This window comes from Bos indicus, chromosome X (genome assembly GCF_029378745.1).
Source record: "Bos indicus isolate NIAB-ARS_2022 breed Sahiwal x Tharparkar chromosome X, NIAB-ARS_B.indTharparkar_mat_pri_1.0, whole genome shotgun sequence".
Lineage (NCBI taxonomy): Eukaryota > Metazoa > Chordata > Mammalia > Artiodactyla > Bovidae > Bos > Bos indicus.
In genome coordinates, this window is record NC_091789.1 from 85622439 (window position 1) to 85636606 (window position 14168).

The window sequence follows — 14168 nt, forward strand, 5'->3', positions numbered from 1 at the left end:
AATTACTCTGATGTTAAGTTTTTGGGAGAAAAAGTAAAAAGACTAGGTTATGGAGGACATGTGCCGGAGTCCAGCTCCAGCAGCCAGGGAATCAGCCTGAAGGGGTGAGCGGTGTCGGTGGACAATGATGTAGCCTCTGACTCAAGGTGCGGGGCTACATGTTTATTTTAAGCTTCAGGTTTTCTTTTATACTTTGACAAAAGCATTAGGTCAGAGGTTTGACATTTTTAGTCCCCCCACCACACCCAGATTTATTGTCTCCAGAAATCATTGTTGCCCTACAAACAGAGTTCCTGCTTCAGCAATTCTCTCAGAATGGCTTTACTATTATCTACTTCCTCTTATGTGTCCTATACTTAACTTGTGATTATGTTGTAACTCATGCTACATTCCTCAGTTTATTTCTTATCTTTCTAAATCCTGTTTGCCTCTAGCATCTTAAGATCACCATCTCCTAAAAAGGCTTCTAGCTATTTATATCTTTAAAATTCCTAATCTCTGTAAGCTATAGTAAAATATGCTAACACTACAACATTCCTTAAACTTTTAGCTTTTAACTATTCTTAATTACTCCTAAACCCAGCAAACTTCTTTTGCCATAAATATTTCCCTCACAAACAGGTCTCAGATAACAATCCTTCCCATGGCCTCAAGCTGCCACCTGTGTGCTCATCCTGGAACATTCTTTGTAAAGATCCTTGAACAAATGTCAGTGGTTACTTTATAGATTATTTTCTGGGCACAACTGCAGAAGTCTTTGTGCTTTCTCATGCTTCTCTCAAAAACAGTAAGCACCTTAACATTCTTACCAGCCAACTGAAGAAAGGAAAGAACAAGTCAGAATCACAAGACCTAACTCCTTCATCCCAGGACTGTGCCTGCGGGATGAGGAGAGGGGGTTGGGACCATGCCTCCATTTTGTCAGTAATGCCTAATGCTGCTCCCAACAGATGTGTAAATAACCCACAATAGTCACATAAATGTGAAACATGCAAGAAATAAAATATCATTGGAGACAGACAGTATTTTAACTAAGAAAATGTTTCTGTTGCACAGATTGAAGAAATGGCAGTAAACCTGTGGAACTGGATAATTACCAATAATATAGGTTTGGTGATAAATGAAGAACAGAAAGCTAAAGGTACGTATATATTTAGTAACTCATACTATGAGGAATATTCTTATTGTACATCAGATTGTGTTCCTGTAATTTAAATATTTTTATCAGTTCTTAAATGCATATTTGTTGAAAGAAAATTAAACAAAACAATCCTTAGACTGTAGTTTCTCGAGCAAACCCTGCCTTGGTTTTATCATTTTTCAGAGGTTAGCTCTTTTTCATTGTAATTTAAAAGCTTCATTGAAGAAATAGTCTGGTGGTGAACAAAAAAGATGATTAAAAATGAGGTGGGGAAAATGAGAACTTGAAGAAGTGTCAAAGGACGTGGTTTGTTTCTCTGGAGAAGAGATGATTAGAATCATCTGGATTCTGAAGAACCATCAAATAGTAGGTTCTCTTCTCCATTAAGAAAATAATGAAAAATGTTGCTGTGTGAGGAATTTAGATTGAATAAAAAATCTGTAAAGAATAGTTTCTTTATGAGGTGAGTTGATAAACATTGGACTGAGTTACTGAGGAAAATTATAAAGCAAACAAGAATAACAACAACTAAAAAAAAACCCCAAACCGTATTCATCTGCTTTGGTGTATTAAATGTGATCCACTGTCTGGCAGAGTATGAGCACTTTAGCTAAATGGGCAGGATCTAGTGTGCTGACAGTTACTGATTTCCAACAAGGATAGTGACAGTTAATGCATTTATGGAAAGTATATTGCTTCATTATAAAGATTATGTTGAGGCAACCTGTCAAAAGGTGAATCTCTGGAGTGCTTTGCCTTGCAGAGAAATGAATTTTGTCTGTATGCAACAAATAGAATTTAATACTAAATATTTATCTGTATGAATATAAACCAAACTGTATACAACCTCAGTGTACGTATTGGGTACTTAGTGGTTAGTATAGTCAATAATATACTTACTTATTAGCCCACTCTTCTATTAAGATGTTTAGAGAACAGTTCTATCTCTTTAACTCTCAGATAAATGTTGATATCATTGCTCCTAGAGGGCTTAGATCCTGGAGTTGTGAGGAGGGAAGAGTTGGAAATTCATCTGTGGGAGAAACCTACTGCATAGATGAATTGTGTGATGTTAAAATGGGTTAATTCTAAACTCCTCCCATTCTGCGTATCAAGGGACACTGCTCTGGCTGTTTTTCACTTTTTGCCCAGTAGTGGGGATTTGGTAGATGAAATGGGAGCTGTAGCCCTAGGACCTTTCCTAATGTACTGACTCTGCAGTTCTTAGATATTTGGGTGCTTGTTATGTGTACAGTATTTTTAAGATACAGTGGAATACAGGATGTAGTGCAGGAAGCATCTGGTTTAAAAAAATTTTATTTCCAAAATACATTGATTGGTTGGAAGATATTTTGTCTCAAAAACAAATTCAATGTGCCTGGATTATGTTATGTGATCAAAAAAGTCATTCAAGATTTATGCACTATAATTTTGTATTCTTGGGAAGGATTATGGAACAATGGACAGAAATGGGAAAGCGAGAAGTAGAGGAATGACTTGTAAACTTTAGTTTTAGACCTGTTGTATTTGAGGTGACAGTAAAGTTAGAGATGTGAGACTGGAGCTTGTGTGAAAGGTTGGGCTGCCTATAGATTTGATAGTTATTCACATGGAGGTGATTGTTGAAGCCACACAAGTTGTTGAATTCTCGGAGGGAGAAAAGAAAGAACAGTGGTTCTTAAATATTTGTATAAATGAGAGTCCCTTGTGGAGCCTTTTTCAAATACAGATGCCGAGGCCCCATCATTGGAGGTTTTGATTTTGGGGTTTAGGAGGAATTCTGGGCATGTCTATAATTTGAAAAAATTTCTTAGGAATTTTCATGCACAGCAAATTTTAAGAACCAATGGTGTTGAGAGAATAGAGTAGTGAGATTTTAACCTTAATTCTTCCAGTTAAGTAAAAGAAGTAAAAGAGCAAGGATAGGAGACATAAAAGGAATAGTCAAAATATTCTAGAGGAGACTCACTATCCACTTCAGTTCAGTCACTCAGTTGTGTCTGACTCTTTGCGACCCCATGGACTGAGCATACCAGGCTTCCCTGTCCATCATCAACTCCCAGGACTCACTCATACTCATATTCATTAAGTCAATGATGCCATCCAACCATCTCATCCTCTGTTGTCCTCTTCTCCTCCCACCTTCAGTCTTGCCCAGCATCATGGTCTTTTCCAATGAGTCAATTCTTCACATCAGGTGGCCAAAGTATTGGAGCTCCAGCTTTAGCATCAGTCCTTCCAATGAATATTCAGGACTGATTTCCTTTAAGACTGACTGTTTTGATCTCCTTGCAGTCCAAGGGACTCTCAAGAGTCTTCTCCAACACCGCAGTTCAAAAGCATTGATTCTTTGGTGCTTAGCTTTCTTTATAGTCCAACACTCACATCCATACATGACTCCTGGAAAAACTATAGCTTTGACTAGATGGACATTTGTCAGCAAAATAATACCTCTGCCTTTTAATACGCTGTCTAGGTTTGTCATAGGTTTTTTTCCAAGGAGCAAGTGTCTTTTGATTTCATGGCTGCAGTCACCATCTGCAGTGATTTTGGAGCCCAAGAAAATAAAGTCTGTCCCTGTTTCCATTGTTTCTCCATCTGTTTGCCATGGAGTGATGGGACTGGATGCCATGATCTTAGTTTTTTGAATGTTGAGTTTTAAGCGAGCTTTTTCACTCTCCTCTTTCACTTTCATCAAGAGGCTCTTTAGTTCCTCTTCACTTTCTGCCATAAGGGTGGTGTCATCTGCGTATCTGAGGTTATTGATATTTCTCTCAGCAGTCTTGATTCCAGCTTGTGCTTCATCCAGCCCGGCATTTCACATGATGGACTCTGCATAAAAGTTAAATAAGCACACCCACTTATTGAGTACATACTCCTTTATAGGGTTGTCAAACCATGTTATGGCAGGCAGTAGGTAAAAGGGACAAGGTAAGACTCCAGAATGAAAATACAAGGCACATTATTCTTGAAGATTTAGAAAGGAATGGATTAAAGCTAAATAAACAGGACAAATAAAGAATTCACAAGTGCCAGCAGATGCAAATCTATGTTTTGTGTAAAGTTAGAGATGTGAGAAAAAATCTTTGTTTTGTGTAGTCTGTCAACAAGCACCCAACCAGGATATTTATAGTATAGAGGGCCAAGAACAGGCTGATGAAAAGATGAGGATAGAACAACAACATCAAAGAAAACATCTTTATACTGAAATAGTGTTCTGTCTTAGCCTCAGCTGCCTTTGGTCATAAGGCTTAATGGTGATAGTTATACACACCTGGATCAAGAACGTAGGCCTGGAGCAAAGTTCTTAGACTAAGACAGTTCCCACAGAGGGACACTGCTTCATGCTGAACTAGGATAGAGTGAGGTGAAGGAAGTGGTATTTTTCAAAAAGGTTATGATCATTGGGAAATGTTGCTGTGAAGTCAGGGAAGCTGATCTTTGTGAGTGCAGCTTTAGTAAAATGATAATGAAGCCTAACAGATGGCAGGACATTAGGGAAAAGAGGGAGCAGTAATAAAATTGAGATAGTGGGTCATTCAGATCATGAAATTTTGAGACTTTTCCTGGTGGTCCTTGTTAAGAACTACCTTGCAATGCAGGGGACACGGGTTTGATCCCTGATCTGGGAACTAAGATCCCACAAGCCTGCACCACAACTAGAGAGACCACATGCCTTAACCAGAAGACCCTAAGTGCTGCAATTAAGACCTGATGCAGCCAAATAATTAAAAAAAAAAAAGTTGGGCAATGAGAGGAAGAGGTGAAATGGGATGGAAGCTTGAAGCACAGTGGGGTTAGTTGAATTTTTTCAAAGAAGGGAAATAGATATATTTGAAGGTAGTGGGGAAGGAATAGAGAGATCAGGGTCATTGAGAATACTGAAAAATTAGTAAACTTTGGAAAAAAAAACATTTTCAAAACTGGAAATGCAAGACAAAGTAAATATATGTTTAGAAATTATTTTACTGTAAGTTTTTTTCCAGAAACAAATTAAATTTGTTGAGGGAATGAATAAATTTTCCTTTTTGTGATGGTTAATAAAAATTTGATTACTTCAATTACCCTGTAATTTAAGCTGGGCAAATCACTTTTTATTGGAATATTAATTAAAATGATATTAACATAGAATGGCTGCAGAGTTTTGAAAATATCAAGGCAATTAGTTCAGTTATATGTGGAGTTATCTTTAAAAATCTGGGTATGTTTTATGATGAAAGAAACCACACAAAAAGGTTACAGTTATTCAAGCTTTTCTATTTTCAGGGTAAATTAACTGTACAACGAAGATATCTGTATTTTCTAAGTTATGCTTCAAGAACTTTACCTCATCTGAAGAAAATAATGTATTTAGGAAGTTTCACATTTTAGGAGAATAATCTTAAAATATTCTGATATTCAGAAATTTTGTCAGATGTTGAATAGCTTTAGATTCCAATTCTACTTAGAATTTTCCTGCTGGCATGGTGCATACAAGAGCATCATATGAGTCTTTGGGATTTAAGACCTGTAGAAATTAAAATTTGAAAATATCTGTTTGACTTAAGCAAATTATTCATTTGGTAATTTTCAGGTCATCTACTTTTGGTAATTGATTTTTTAAAAAGGCCTTTAAAAGTCCTATTTTTAACAACAAATATGATTTTACTTCACTCCTCTTTTCTCTTTATAGGTATATATAAAAGGAGAATGAATGTTTTGTGTTTATGGGTGTCTTAATTACTGAATTACTGTTTTGCAGTGCGGCATGTTGCTTGTAAGTTGATTCGCATGTGTGAACACCCAGATGCTTCAGAAGAAGCTATTCATAGACAAATTCTGGTAAGTCCTAATTAAATCAAGAGAGGGCACATGCAGTGAGATAGTCATTACTCCTATGAAAATGGTTGAATTTTCCTGTGAAGATGGTTGAATTTAGTGTAAACGTGGAAGGGGTGTTATATCCTTTAATTCTGTCAATGTTGTTGTTATTCAGCCTCTAAGTTGTGTTTGACTCGTTGTGACACCATGGACTGCAGCAAACCAGGCTTCCCTGTGCCTTACCATCTCCTGGAGTTTTCTCAAACTGTTCATTGTCAGTAATGCCATCCAAGCATTTCATCCTCTCTTGCCCCGTTCTTCTCCTGCCCTCTGTCTTTCCCAACATCAGGGCTTTTCCAGTGAGTTGGTTCTTTGCATCAGGTGGCCAAAATATTGGAGCTTCAGCTTCAGCATCAGTCATTCCAGTGAATATTCAGGGTTGATTTCCTTTAGGATTGACTGGTTTGATTTCCTTGCTGTCTAAGGGATTCTTAAGAGTATTCTCTAGCACCACACTTGAAAAGCATCAGTTCTTCAGTGCTCAGCCTTCTTTATGGTCCATCCCTCACATCTGTACATGACTACTGGAAAAACCATAGCTTTGACTATACAGATGGACCTTTGTTGCTTTGACTATACAGATGGACCTTTGTTGGCAGAGAGATGTCTCTACTTTTAAATACGCTGTCTAGGTTTGTCATAGCTTTTCTCCAAAGGAGCAACCATCTTAATTTCATGGCTGCAGTCACCTTCCACAGTGATTGTTTAACCCAAGAAAAAAAAAATCTGCCACCATTTCTACTTTTCCCCCATTTGATTGCCATAAAGTGATGGGACTGGATGCGATGATCTTAGCTTTTGATGCTGAGCTTTAAGCCAGACTTTTCACTGTCCTCTTTCACCTTCATCAAGGGCCTCTTCAGTTCCTCTTTGCTTTCTGCCATTATAGTGGTATTATCTGCATATCTGAGATTGTTGGTATTTCTCCCAGCAGTCTTGATTCCAGTTTGTGATTCATACAGCCCAGCATTTCACATGTTGTACTCTGCATATAAGTTAAATAAGCTGGGTGACAATATACAGCCTTGATGTACTCCTTTCCTAATTTTCAACCAGTCCTTTGTTCCATGTCCAGTTCTGACTGTTGCTTCTTGACCTGCATACAGGTTTCTCATGAGACAGGTAAGGTGATCTGGTATTCCCATCTCTTTAAGAATTTTCCATAGCTGCTTGTGATCCACACAGTCAAAAGCTTTAGTGTAGTAAGTGAAGCAGAAGTAGGTGTTTTTCTGGAATTCCCTTGCTTTCTGTATGATCAAGCAGATGTTGGCAATTTGATCTCTGGTTCCTCTGCCTTTTCTAAATCCAGCTTGAACATCTGGAATTTTTTGGTTCATGTACTGCTGAAGCCTAGCTTGAAGGATTTTGAGTATTACCTTGCTACCATGTGAAATGAGGACAATTGTATGGTAGTTTGAACATTCTTTGGTATTACCTTTCTTTGGGATTGGAACGAAAACTGACCTTTTTCAGTCCTGTGGCCTCTGCTGAGTTTTCCAAATTTTCTGACATACTGAGTGCAGCATCATCTTTTAGGTTTGAAATAGCTCAGCTGGAATTCCATCACGTCCACTAGCTTTCTTCATAGTAATGCTTCCTAAGGCCCACTTGATTTCACACTCCAAGATGTCTGGCCTCTAGGTCAGTGGCCACACACACCATTGTGCTTATCCAGGTCAATAAGACCTTTTTTGTGTAGTTTTTCTGTTAATTCTTTACACCTCTTCTTAATCTCTTCTACTTCTGCTAGGTCCTTACCATTTCTTTCTTTTATTGTGTTTATCTTTGCATGAAATGTTCCCTTGGTATCTAATTTTTTTGAAGAGATTTCTAGTTTTCCTCTTCTTCTTTGGCTTGTTCACTCAAGAAGGCTTTCTTTTCTCTCCTTGCTGTTCTCTGGAACTCTGCATTCAGTTAGGTATATCTTTCCCTTTCTCCTTTGCCTTTCCCTTCTCTTCTCAGCTATTTGTAAGGCCCCCTCACACAACCACTTTGCCTTCTTGCATTTCTTTTTCTTGGGGATGATTTTGGTCACCACCTCTTGTACAGTGTTAACAGACCTCCGTCCACAATTCTTCAGGCACTCTGTCTGTCAGATCTAATCCCTTGAATCTATTTCTCACTTCCACTGTATAATTGTAAGGGATTTGATTTAGGTCATACCTGAATGGCCTAGTGGTTTTCCCTACTTTCTTCAATTTAAGTCTGAATTTGGCAATGATGAGTTCATGATCTGTGCCATAGTCAGCTCCCGGTCTTGTTTTTGCTGACTGTATAGAGCTTCTCCATCTTTGGCTGAAAAGAATATAATCAGTCTGATTTCGGTATTGACATCTGGTGATGTCCATGTGTAGAGTCTTCTCTTGTGTTGTTGGAAGAGGGTGTTTGCTATAACCAGTGCATTCTCTTGGCAAAACTCTGTTGTCCTTTGCTCTGCTTCATTTTGTACTCCAAGGACATACTTGCCTGTTACTCCAGTTATCTCTTGACTTCTTACTTTGCCTTCCAGTCCCCTATGATGAAAAGGACATCTTTTTTGGGTATTCTAGAAGGTGTTGTAGGTCTTCATAGAACCATTCAACTTCAGCTTCTTTGGCATTTAGTGATTTGGGCATAGACTTGGATTTTTGTGATACTGAATGATTTGCCTTGGAAACAAACAGAGATCATTCTGTCGTTTTTGAGATTGCTCCCCAAGCACTGCGTTTTGGGCTCTTTTGTTGACTATGAGGGCTACTCCATTCGTTCTAAGGGATTCTTGCCCACAGTAGTAGGTATAACAGTCATCTGAATTAAATTCTCCCATTCCCATCCATTTTAGTTCACTGATTCCTAAAATGACAGTGCTAACTGTTGCCATCTCCTGCTTGACCATGTCCAATTTACCTTGATTCGTGGATCTAACATTCCAGGTTCCTGTGCAATATTGTTCTCCATAGCATCGAACCCTACTTTCAGCACCAGACACATCCACAACTGAGCATCATTTCTGCTTTGACCCAGCCTCTTCATTCTTTTCTGGAGCTATTTCTCTGCTCTTCCCCAGTAGTGTATTGGACACCTGCTGACCTGGGAGTCTCATCTTCCAGTGTCGTATGTTTTTGTCTTTTCATGCTATCAATGTTACTTTCATAATAATTATATCTGTTACCATTAGAGGTCTCAGTAGTACTGTAGTTGTTAGTACAGTAATTCAGTGGACTAAATGTTGAACTTATAATTTAGGATTTATGAAAAGTAATGAAAGTAGTCAAAAGTAATAGTTTTCTACTCCATCCCTTTCTACCTCTGTCTTGCTCCCTATGAGCAAGTATGTTTTTAATGGAAAATATTTTTCCCAGTATTTTAAAACAGTATTTTATTGAAAAGCTCAAATGTACACACAAAGTAGAAGATACAGTATGATTCCCCTATTTACTCATCACTCAGCTAGAGTAATCATCAACTCACCACCACTCTTGTTTGTTCTATATCTCTCCTAAGCAATCCCATGGATTATTTTGAAACATATCCAAAAAAATATTATTTTGCCCATAAATATTTCAGTACATGTTTCTTAAAGACAAGATTTTTATTCCAAAAAAACCCCTACCTATTATTATACCCAATTAAATTTAATAAGGATTTTTCTAAAATCATAAAATATCCAGTCTTCCCTCCCTGCAACTACTCACACTTATTCTCATCCATCCTGCTTCTTTCCAGTTGGTTTTTAGAATCAGCATTAAATTTGCACCTTGTACTTTGTTAATATATTCTAAATTCTGCATTCTGATAACTACATTGTTAGTGTATTGTTTAATATTAGTACTTTGTCCTCTGTTTTTCCAGAAAACTAGTAGTTAGATTTAGAAGCTTGATCTGATTCAGGTTCATTTTTGTCAGGAAGAATTCATCAGCGGCATGGTGTGCTTCCGTCAGGAGTCAGTAATGTTTGTTGTTTCTCTTCTGTTGTGTAGTGCCCTTTGATGATTGTTATCCCTAGATCCATTATTTCTGTGGAAATTTGCATATTCTACCTCTGTATTCCTTCTTTGTTTATTAACTGGAATAGAGAGAAGCTTTCATAAATGATTTGGTCACTCTGAAGTATACTTTGAGAAAGTCATGACTCTTCCCCTTTATTTAACAGTTTTCAGAATAATGAGTTGGTTCTCTAACATCCTTTAATAATGGCTAAGTGTTTTTTTTTAACATTGTGAATTCATGGGTTTTAACATACTTAGTGACTGTCAATCCTTTGTAGTTATTATTCTTACTGAAGCACAGTGTCCTACTTTTGGCTAGTAGGAGCTTCTTTAAGTGGTTCTGAGTCTTTTGGCATGAACTCAGCAGTTTTTAATAGTTTTATTTGGTTTCTGATATGACAAGTTATCCAGGTTTGTCTTGTATAGTTCTTGCTCTAGACCTGGAATCAGCCATTCCTCTAAGGAGCCTTGTTTCCTTTTAGTGGAGAGTGTTATTTAGAAATAAGAGTCTGGATGTTACAGGTGCTCATTGCTATTGCATTGGCATTGTTTCTAGACCTTTTAAGTTGACAGAGCTATGAAGTACATTTTTTTAAAAAGAAAGTACATAATGAGTTCATACTGATATTTCCAGTTGCTATTTAGTATTATAGTATTTTACTTAGCTTCTTTTTTTTTTTAAACTTAGTTTCTGGATTTTATATTTGTGTCTCTTGGTTCTAAAAATCTTGGTGCTAAACATTAATATAATGAATAACCTCTTTTATCCTAAAAATTATTTTTATAACAGTTTCAGAATATACCAATATCAATATTATTACAAAGAATGATTTCTAAAAATGGTTAGGAATTTTTTTGCAGTTTTGTTCTTAAAGGTATATCCCACTAGGAATGTACAGTCAAAATATTGTTTCAGTATTATTAAAATATTATTTTAAAATTATGTCAAAAATTCCTTTCTCTATGATTATGCTGTCAACTTGATACAGTTAGATTTATTTGCTTCTATTTGCTTTTGATTTTTGTGATTGCTTCCCTCTTACTCATTTTGATTTAATGTTGTTTTATAATTATGTAAAATATTGACATGGTTCTGAAGTTAAGTCAAATCTACTAAAGGAACTATCTTCGGATAAGTCTAGCTTCTATCTCTCTCTTTTACATGCTATTCCCTCCCTTCCCCTGTAGATAACTATTTTGTTTATTTATTGTTTATCCTTTTGATTGTAGTTGTTAAGTTGCTAAGTCATCTCCTTGTGACTCATGGACTGCAGCACACTAGGCTTCCCTGTCCTTCATATGGATCTGAGTTTGCTCAGATTCATGTCATGTCCATTGAGTTGGTGATGGTATCTAACAAATCCTTTGATAGACATGTATGTATGTATGTGTATATGTATATAAATATGTATACAAACATTTTTCATAAACACATGTATGTATGCCTGTATGTACACATGTATTTTATTGAAGCATTATTTGTAGTATTAGTTTCATGTGTACAGCATAGTGATTCAGTATTTTTATAGATTATACTCCATTTTGGAGAAGGCAATGGCACCCCACTCCAGTACTCTTGCCTGGAAAATCCCATGGATGGAGGAGCCTGGTGGGCTGCAGTCCATGGGGTTGCTTGGAAACGACTGAGCGATTTCACTCTCACTTTTCACTTTCCACTTTCATGCCTTGGAGTAGGAAATGGCAACCCACTCCAGTGTTCTTGCCTGGAGAATCCCAGGGATGGGGGAGCCTGGTGGGCTTACGTCTATTGGGTCGCACAGAGTCGGACACGACTGAAGCGACAGCAGCAGCATACTCCATTTAAAGTTATTATAAAGTAATGGCTATATGGCCCTTTGCTGTACAATATATCTGTGTTGCTTATTTATTTTATACACAGTAGTTTGTATCTCTTTATCCCCAACCCCTTTCTTGTCCCTTCTTCCCGTTCACCGCTGGTAACCACTAGTTTCTTCTCTGTATCTATGAGCTTGTTTCTGTTTTGTTATATGTATTTGTTTGTTTTATCTTTTAGATTTCTTCATGTAAGTGATAGCATAGAATATTTGTCTTTCCTTTTGGTTTTAAAGTCTTCCCTGGTGGCTCAGATGGTAAAGCATCTGCCTACAATGCGGGAGACCCAGGTTCGATCCCTGGGTTGGGAAGATCCTTTGGAGAAGGAAATGGCAACCCACTCCAGTACTCTTGCCTGGAAAATCCCATGGATGGAGGAGTGTTGTAGGCTACAGTCCATGGGGTCGCAAAGAGTTGGACACAACTGAGCAACTTCACTTCCACTTTCTTTCTTCTTGTTTTAACATATAAGCAAATAGGTATTCATATCTATTTATCTAAGAATATCTTAACTGTTTATCTAAGAATACTTATAAGATTATTCTTACCTATTTATCTGAGAATACCTGTTTATCTAGGAACCTGCCCCAAGGCTCTTAGATAGTTGGTAACATTCCGTATGTATACTTTTCTCCACCATTTTTTGGAAAATAATAGTTCACTTTATTCTGAGATCACTACAGTTAACTTTGATTACTGTATTCTTGCCTGGAGAATCCCATGGACAGAAGAACTTGGTGGGGTTGTAGTCTGTAGGATCACACAGAGTTGGACATGACTGAGTGTGCATGCTTATGATTTGTTGTTGTTTAATCGCTCAGTCATGACCGACTCTTTGAGACCCCATGGACTGCAGCATGCCAGGCTTCCCTGTCCTTAACTGTCTCCCGGAATTTACTCAAACTCATGTCCATTAAGTCAGTGATGCCATCCAGCCATCTCATCCTCTGTCATCCCCTTCTCCTGCATCAGGGTCTTCTCCAGTGAGTGAGCTCTTCTCACTAGATGGCCAAAGTATTGGAGCTCCAGCTTTAGCATCAGTCCTTCCAATGATTATTCAGGACTGATTTCCTTTAGGATTGACTGGTTGGATCTCCTTGCAGTCCAAGGGACTCTCAAGAGTCTTCTCCAACACCACAGTTTGAAAGCATCAGTTTTTTGGTGCTCAGCCTTCTTTATGGTCCAACTCTGATACCTCTGCATGACTACTGGGAAAACTATAGCTTTGACTATATGGACCTTTGTCAGCAAAGTAATGTCTCTGCTTGTTAATAAGCTGTCTAGGTTGGTCATAGCTTTTCTTCCAAGGAGCACATGTCATCGAATTTCATGGCTGCAATCACCATCTGCAGATTTTGGAGCCCAAGAAAATAAAGTCTGTCTCTGTTTCCATTGTTTTCCCATCTATTTGCCATGAAGTGATGGGACTGGATGCCATGATCTTAGTTTTTTAATGTTGAGTTTTAAGCTAGCTTTTTCACTCTGCTCTTTCACCTTCATCAAGAGGCTCTTCAAGAGTTCCTCTTCATTTTTTGCCATAGGAGTGGTGTCATCTGCATATCTGAACTTATTGATATTTCTCCCAGAAATCTTGATTCTGACTTGAGCTTCATCCAGCCCAGCATTTCACATGATGTACTCTGAATATAAGTTAAATAAGCAGGGTGACAGTATATAGCCTTGATGTATTCCTTTCCCAATTTTGTACCAGTCCATTGTTCCATGTCCAGTTCTGTTACTTCTTGACCTGCATACAGGTTTCTCAGGAGGCAGGTAAGGGAGTCTGGTATTTCCATTTCTTGAAGAATTTTCCACAGTTTGTTGTGATCCACACAGTCAAAGGCTTTAGCGTAGTCGATGAAGCAGAAGTTTTTCTGAAATTCTCTTGCTTTTTTCTGCGATCCAGTGGGTGTTGGCAATTTGATCTCTGGTTCCTCTGCCTTTCCTAAATCCAGCTTCTACCATCTGGAAGTTCTCAGTTCACATACTGTTGAATCCTAACTTTTAAGTATTTTGAGCATTTCCTTGCTAGCATGTGAAATGCGTGCAATTGTACAGTAGTTTGAACACTCTTTTACATTGCCCTGATTTGGGATTAGAATGAAAACTGACCTTTTCCAGTCCTGTGACCACTGCTGAATTTTCCAAATTTGCTGGCACATTGAGTGCAGCACTTTCACAACATCATCTTTTAGGATTTGAAATAGCTCAGCTGGAATTCCACTAGCTTTGTTCATAGTAATGCTTCCTAAGGCACACTTGGACTTCTCACTCCAGGATGTCTGGCTTTAGGTGTATTTTTTATTTATTTAACTTTTTTCCAGCCATACATATACATGTCCATT

General features: G+C 37.7%; 1 protein-coding gene and 1 non-coding gene across 3 annotated transcripts in view; both read left to right on the forward strand.

The window, feature by feature from the left end:
• TEX11 (testis expressed 11) overlaps nt 1-14168 on the forward strand; it is a 203967-nt gene that overhangs the window by 23954 nt on the left and 165845 nt on the right. For both annotated transcript variants that reach the window (XM_019956488.2, XM_070785334.1), the window contains exons 4-5: nt 1057-1141; nt 5883-5962. In XM_019956488.2, the coding sequence (XP_019812047.2) occupies nt 1057-1141; nt 5883-5962 (165 nt within the window). The remainder of the gene's footprint in view (nt 1-1056; nt 1142-5882; nt 5963-14168) is intronic.
• On the forward strand, nt 12063-12134 carry TRNAC-ACA (transfer RNA cysteine (anticodon ACA)). The gene has a single exon. It is a non-coding gene; the product is annotated as a tRNA-Cys (tRNA).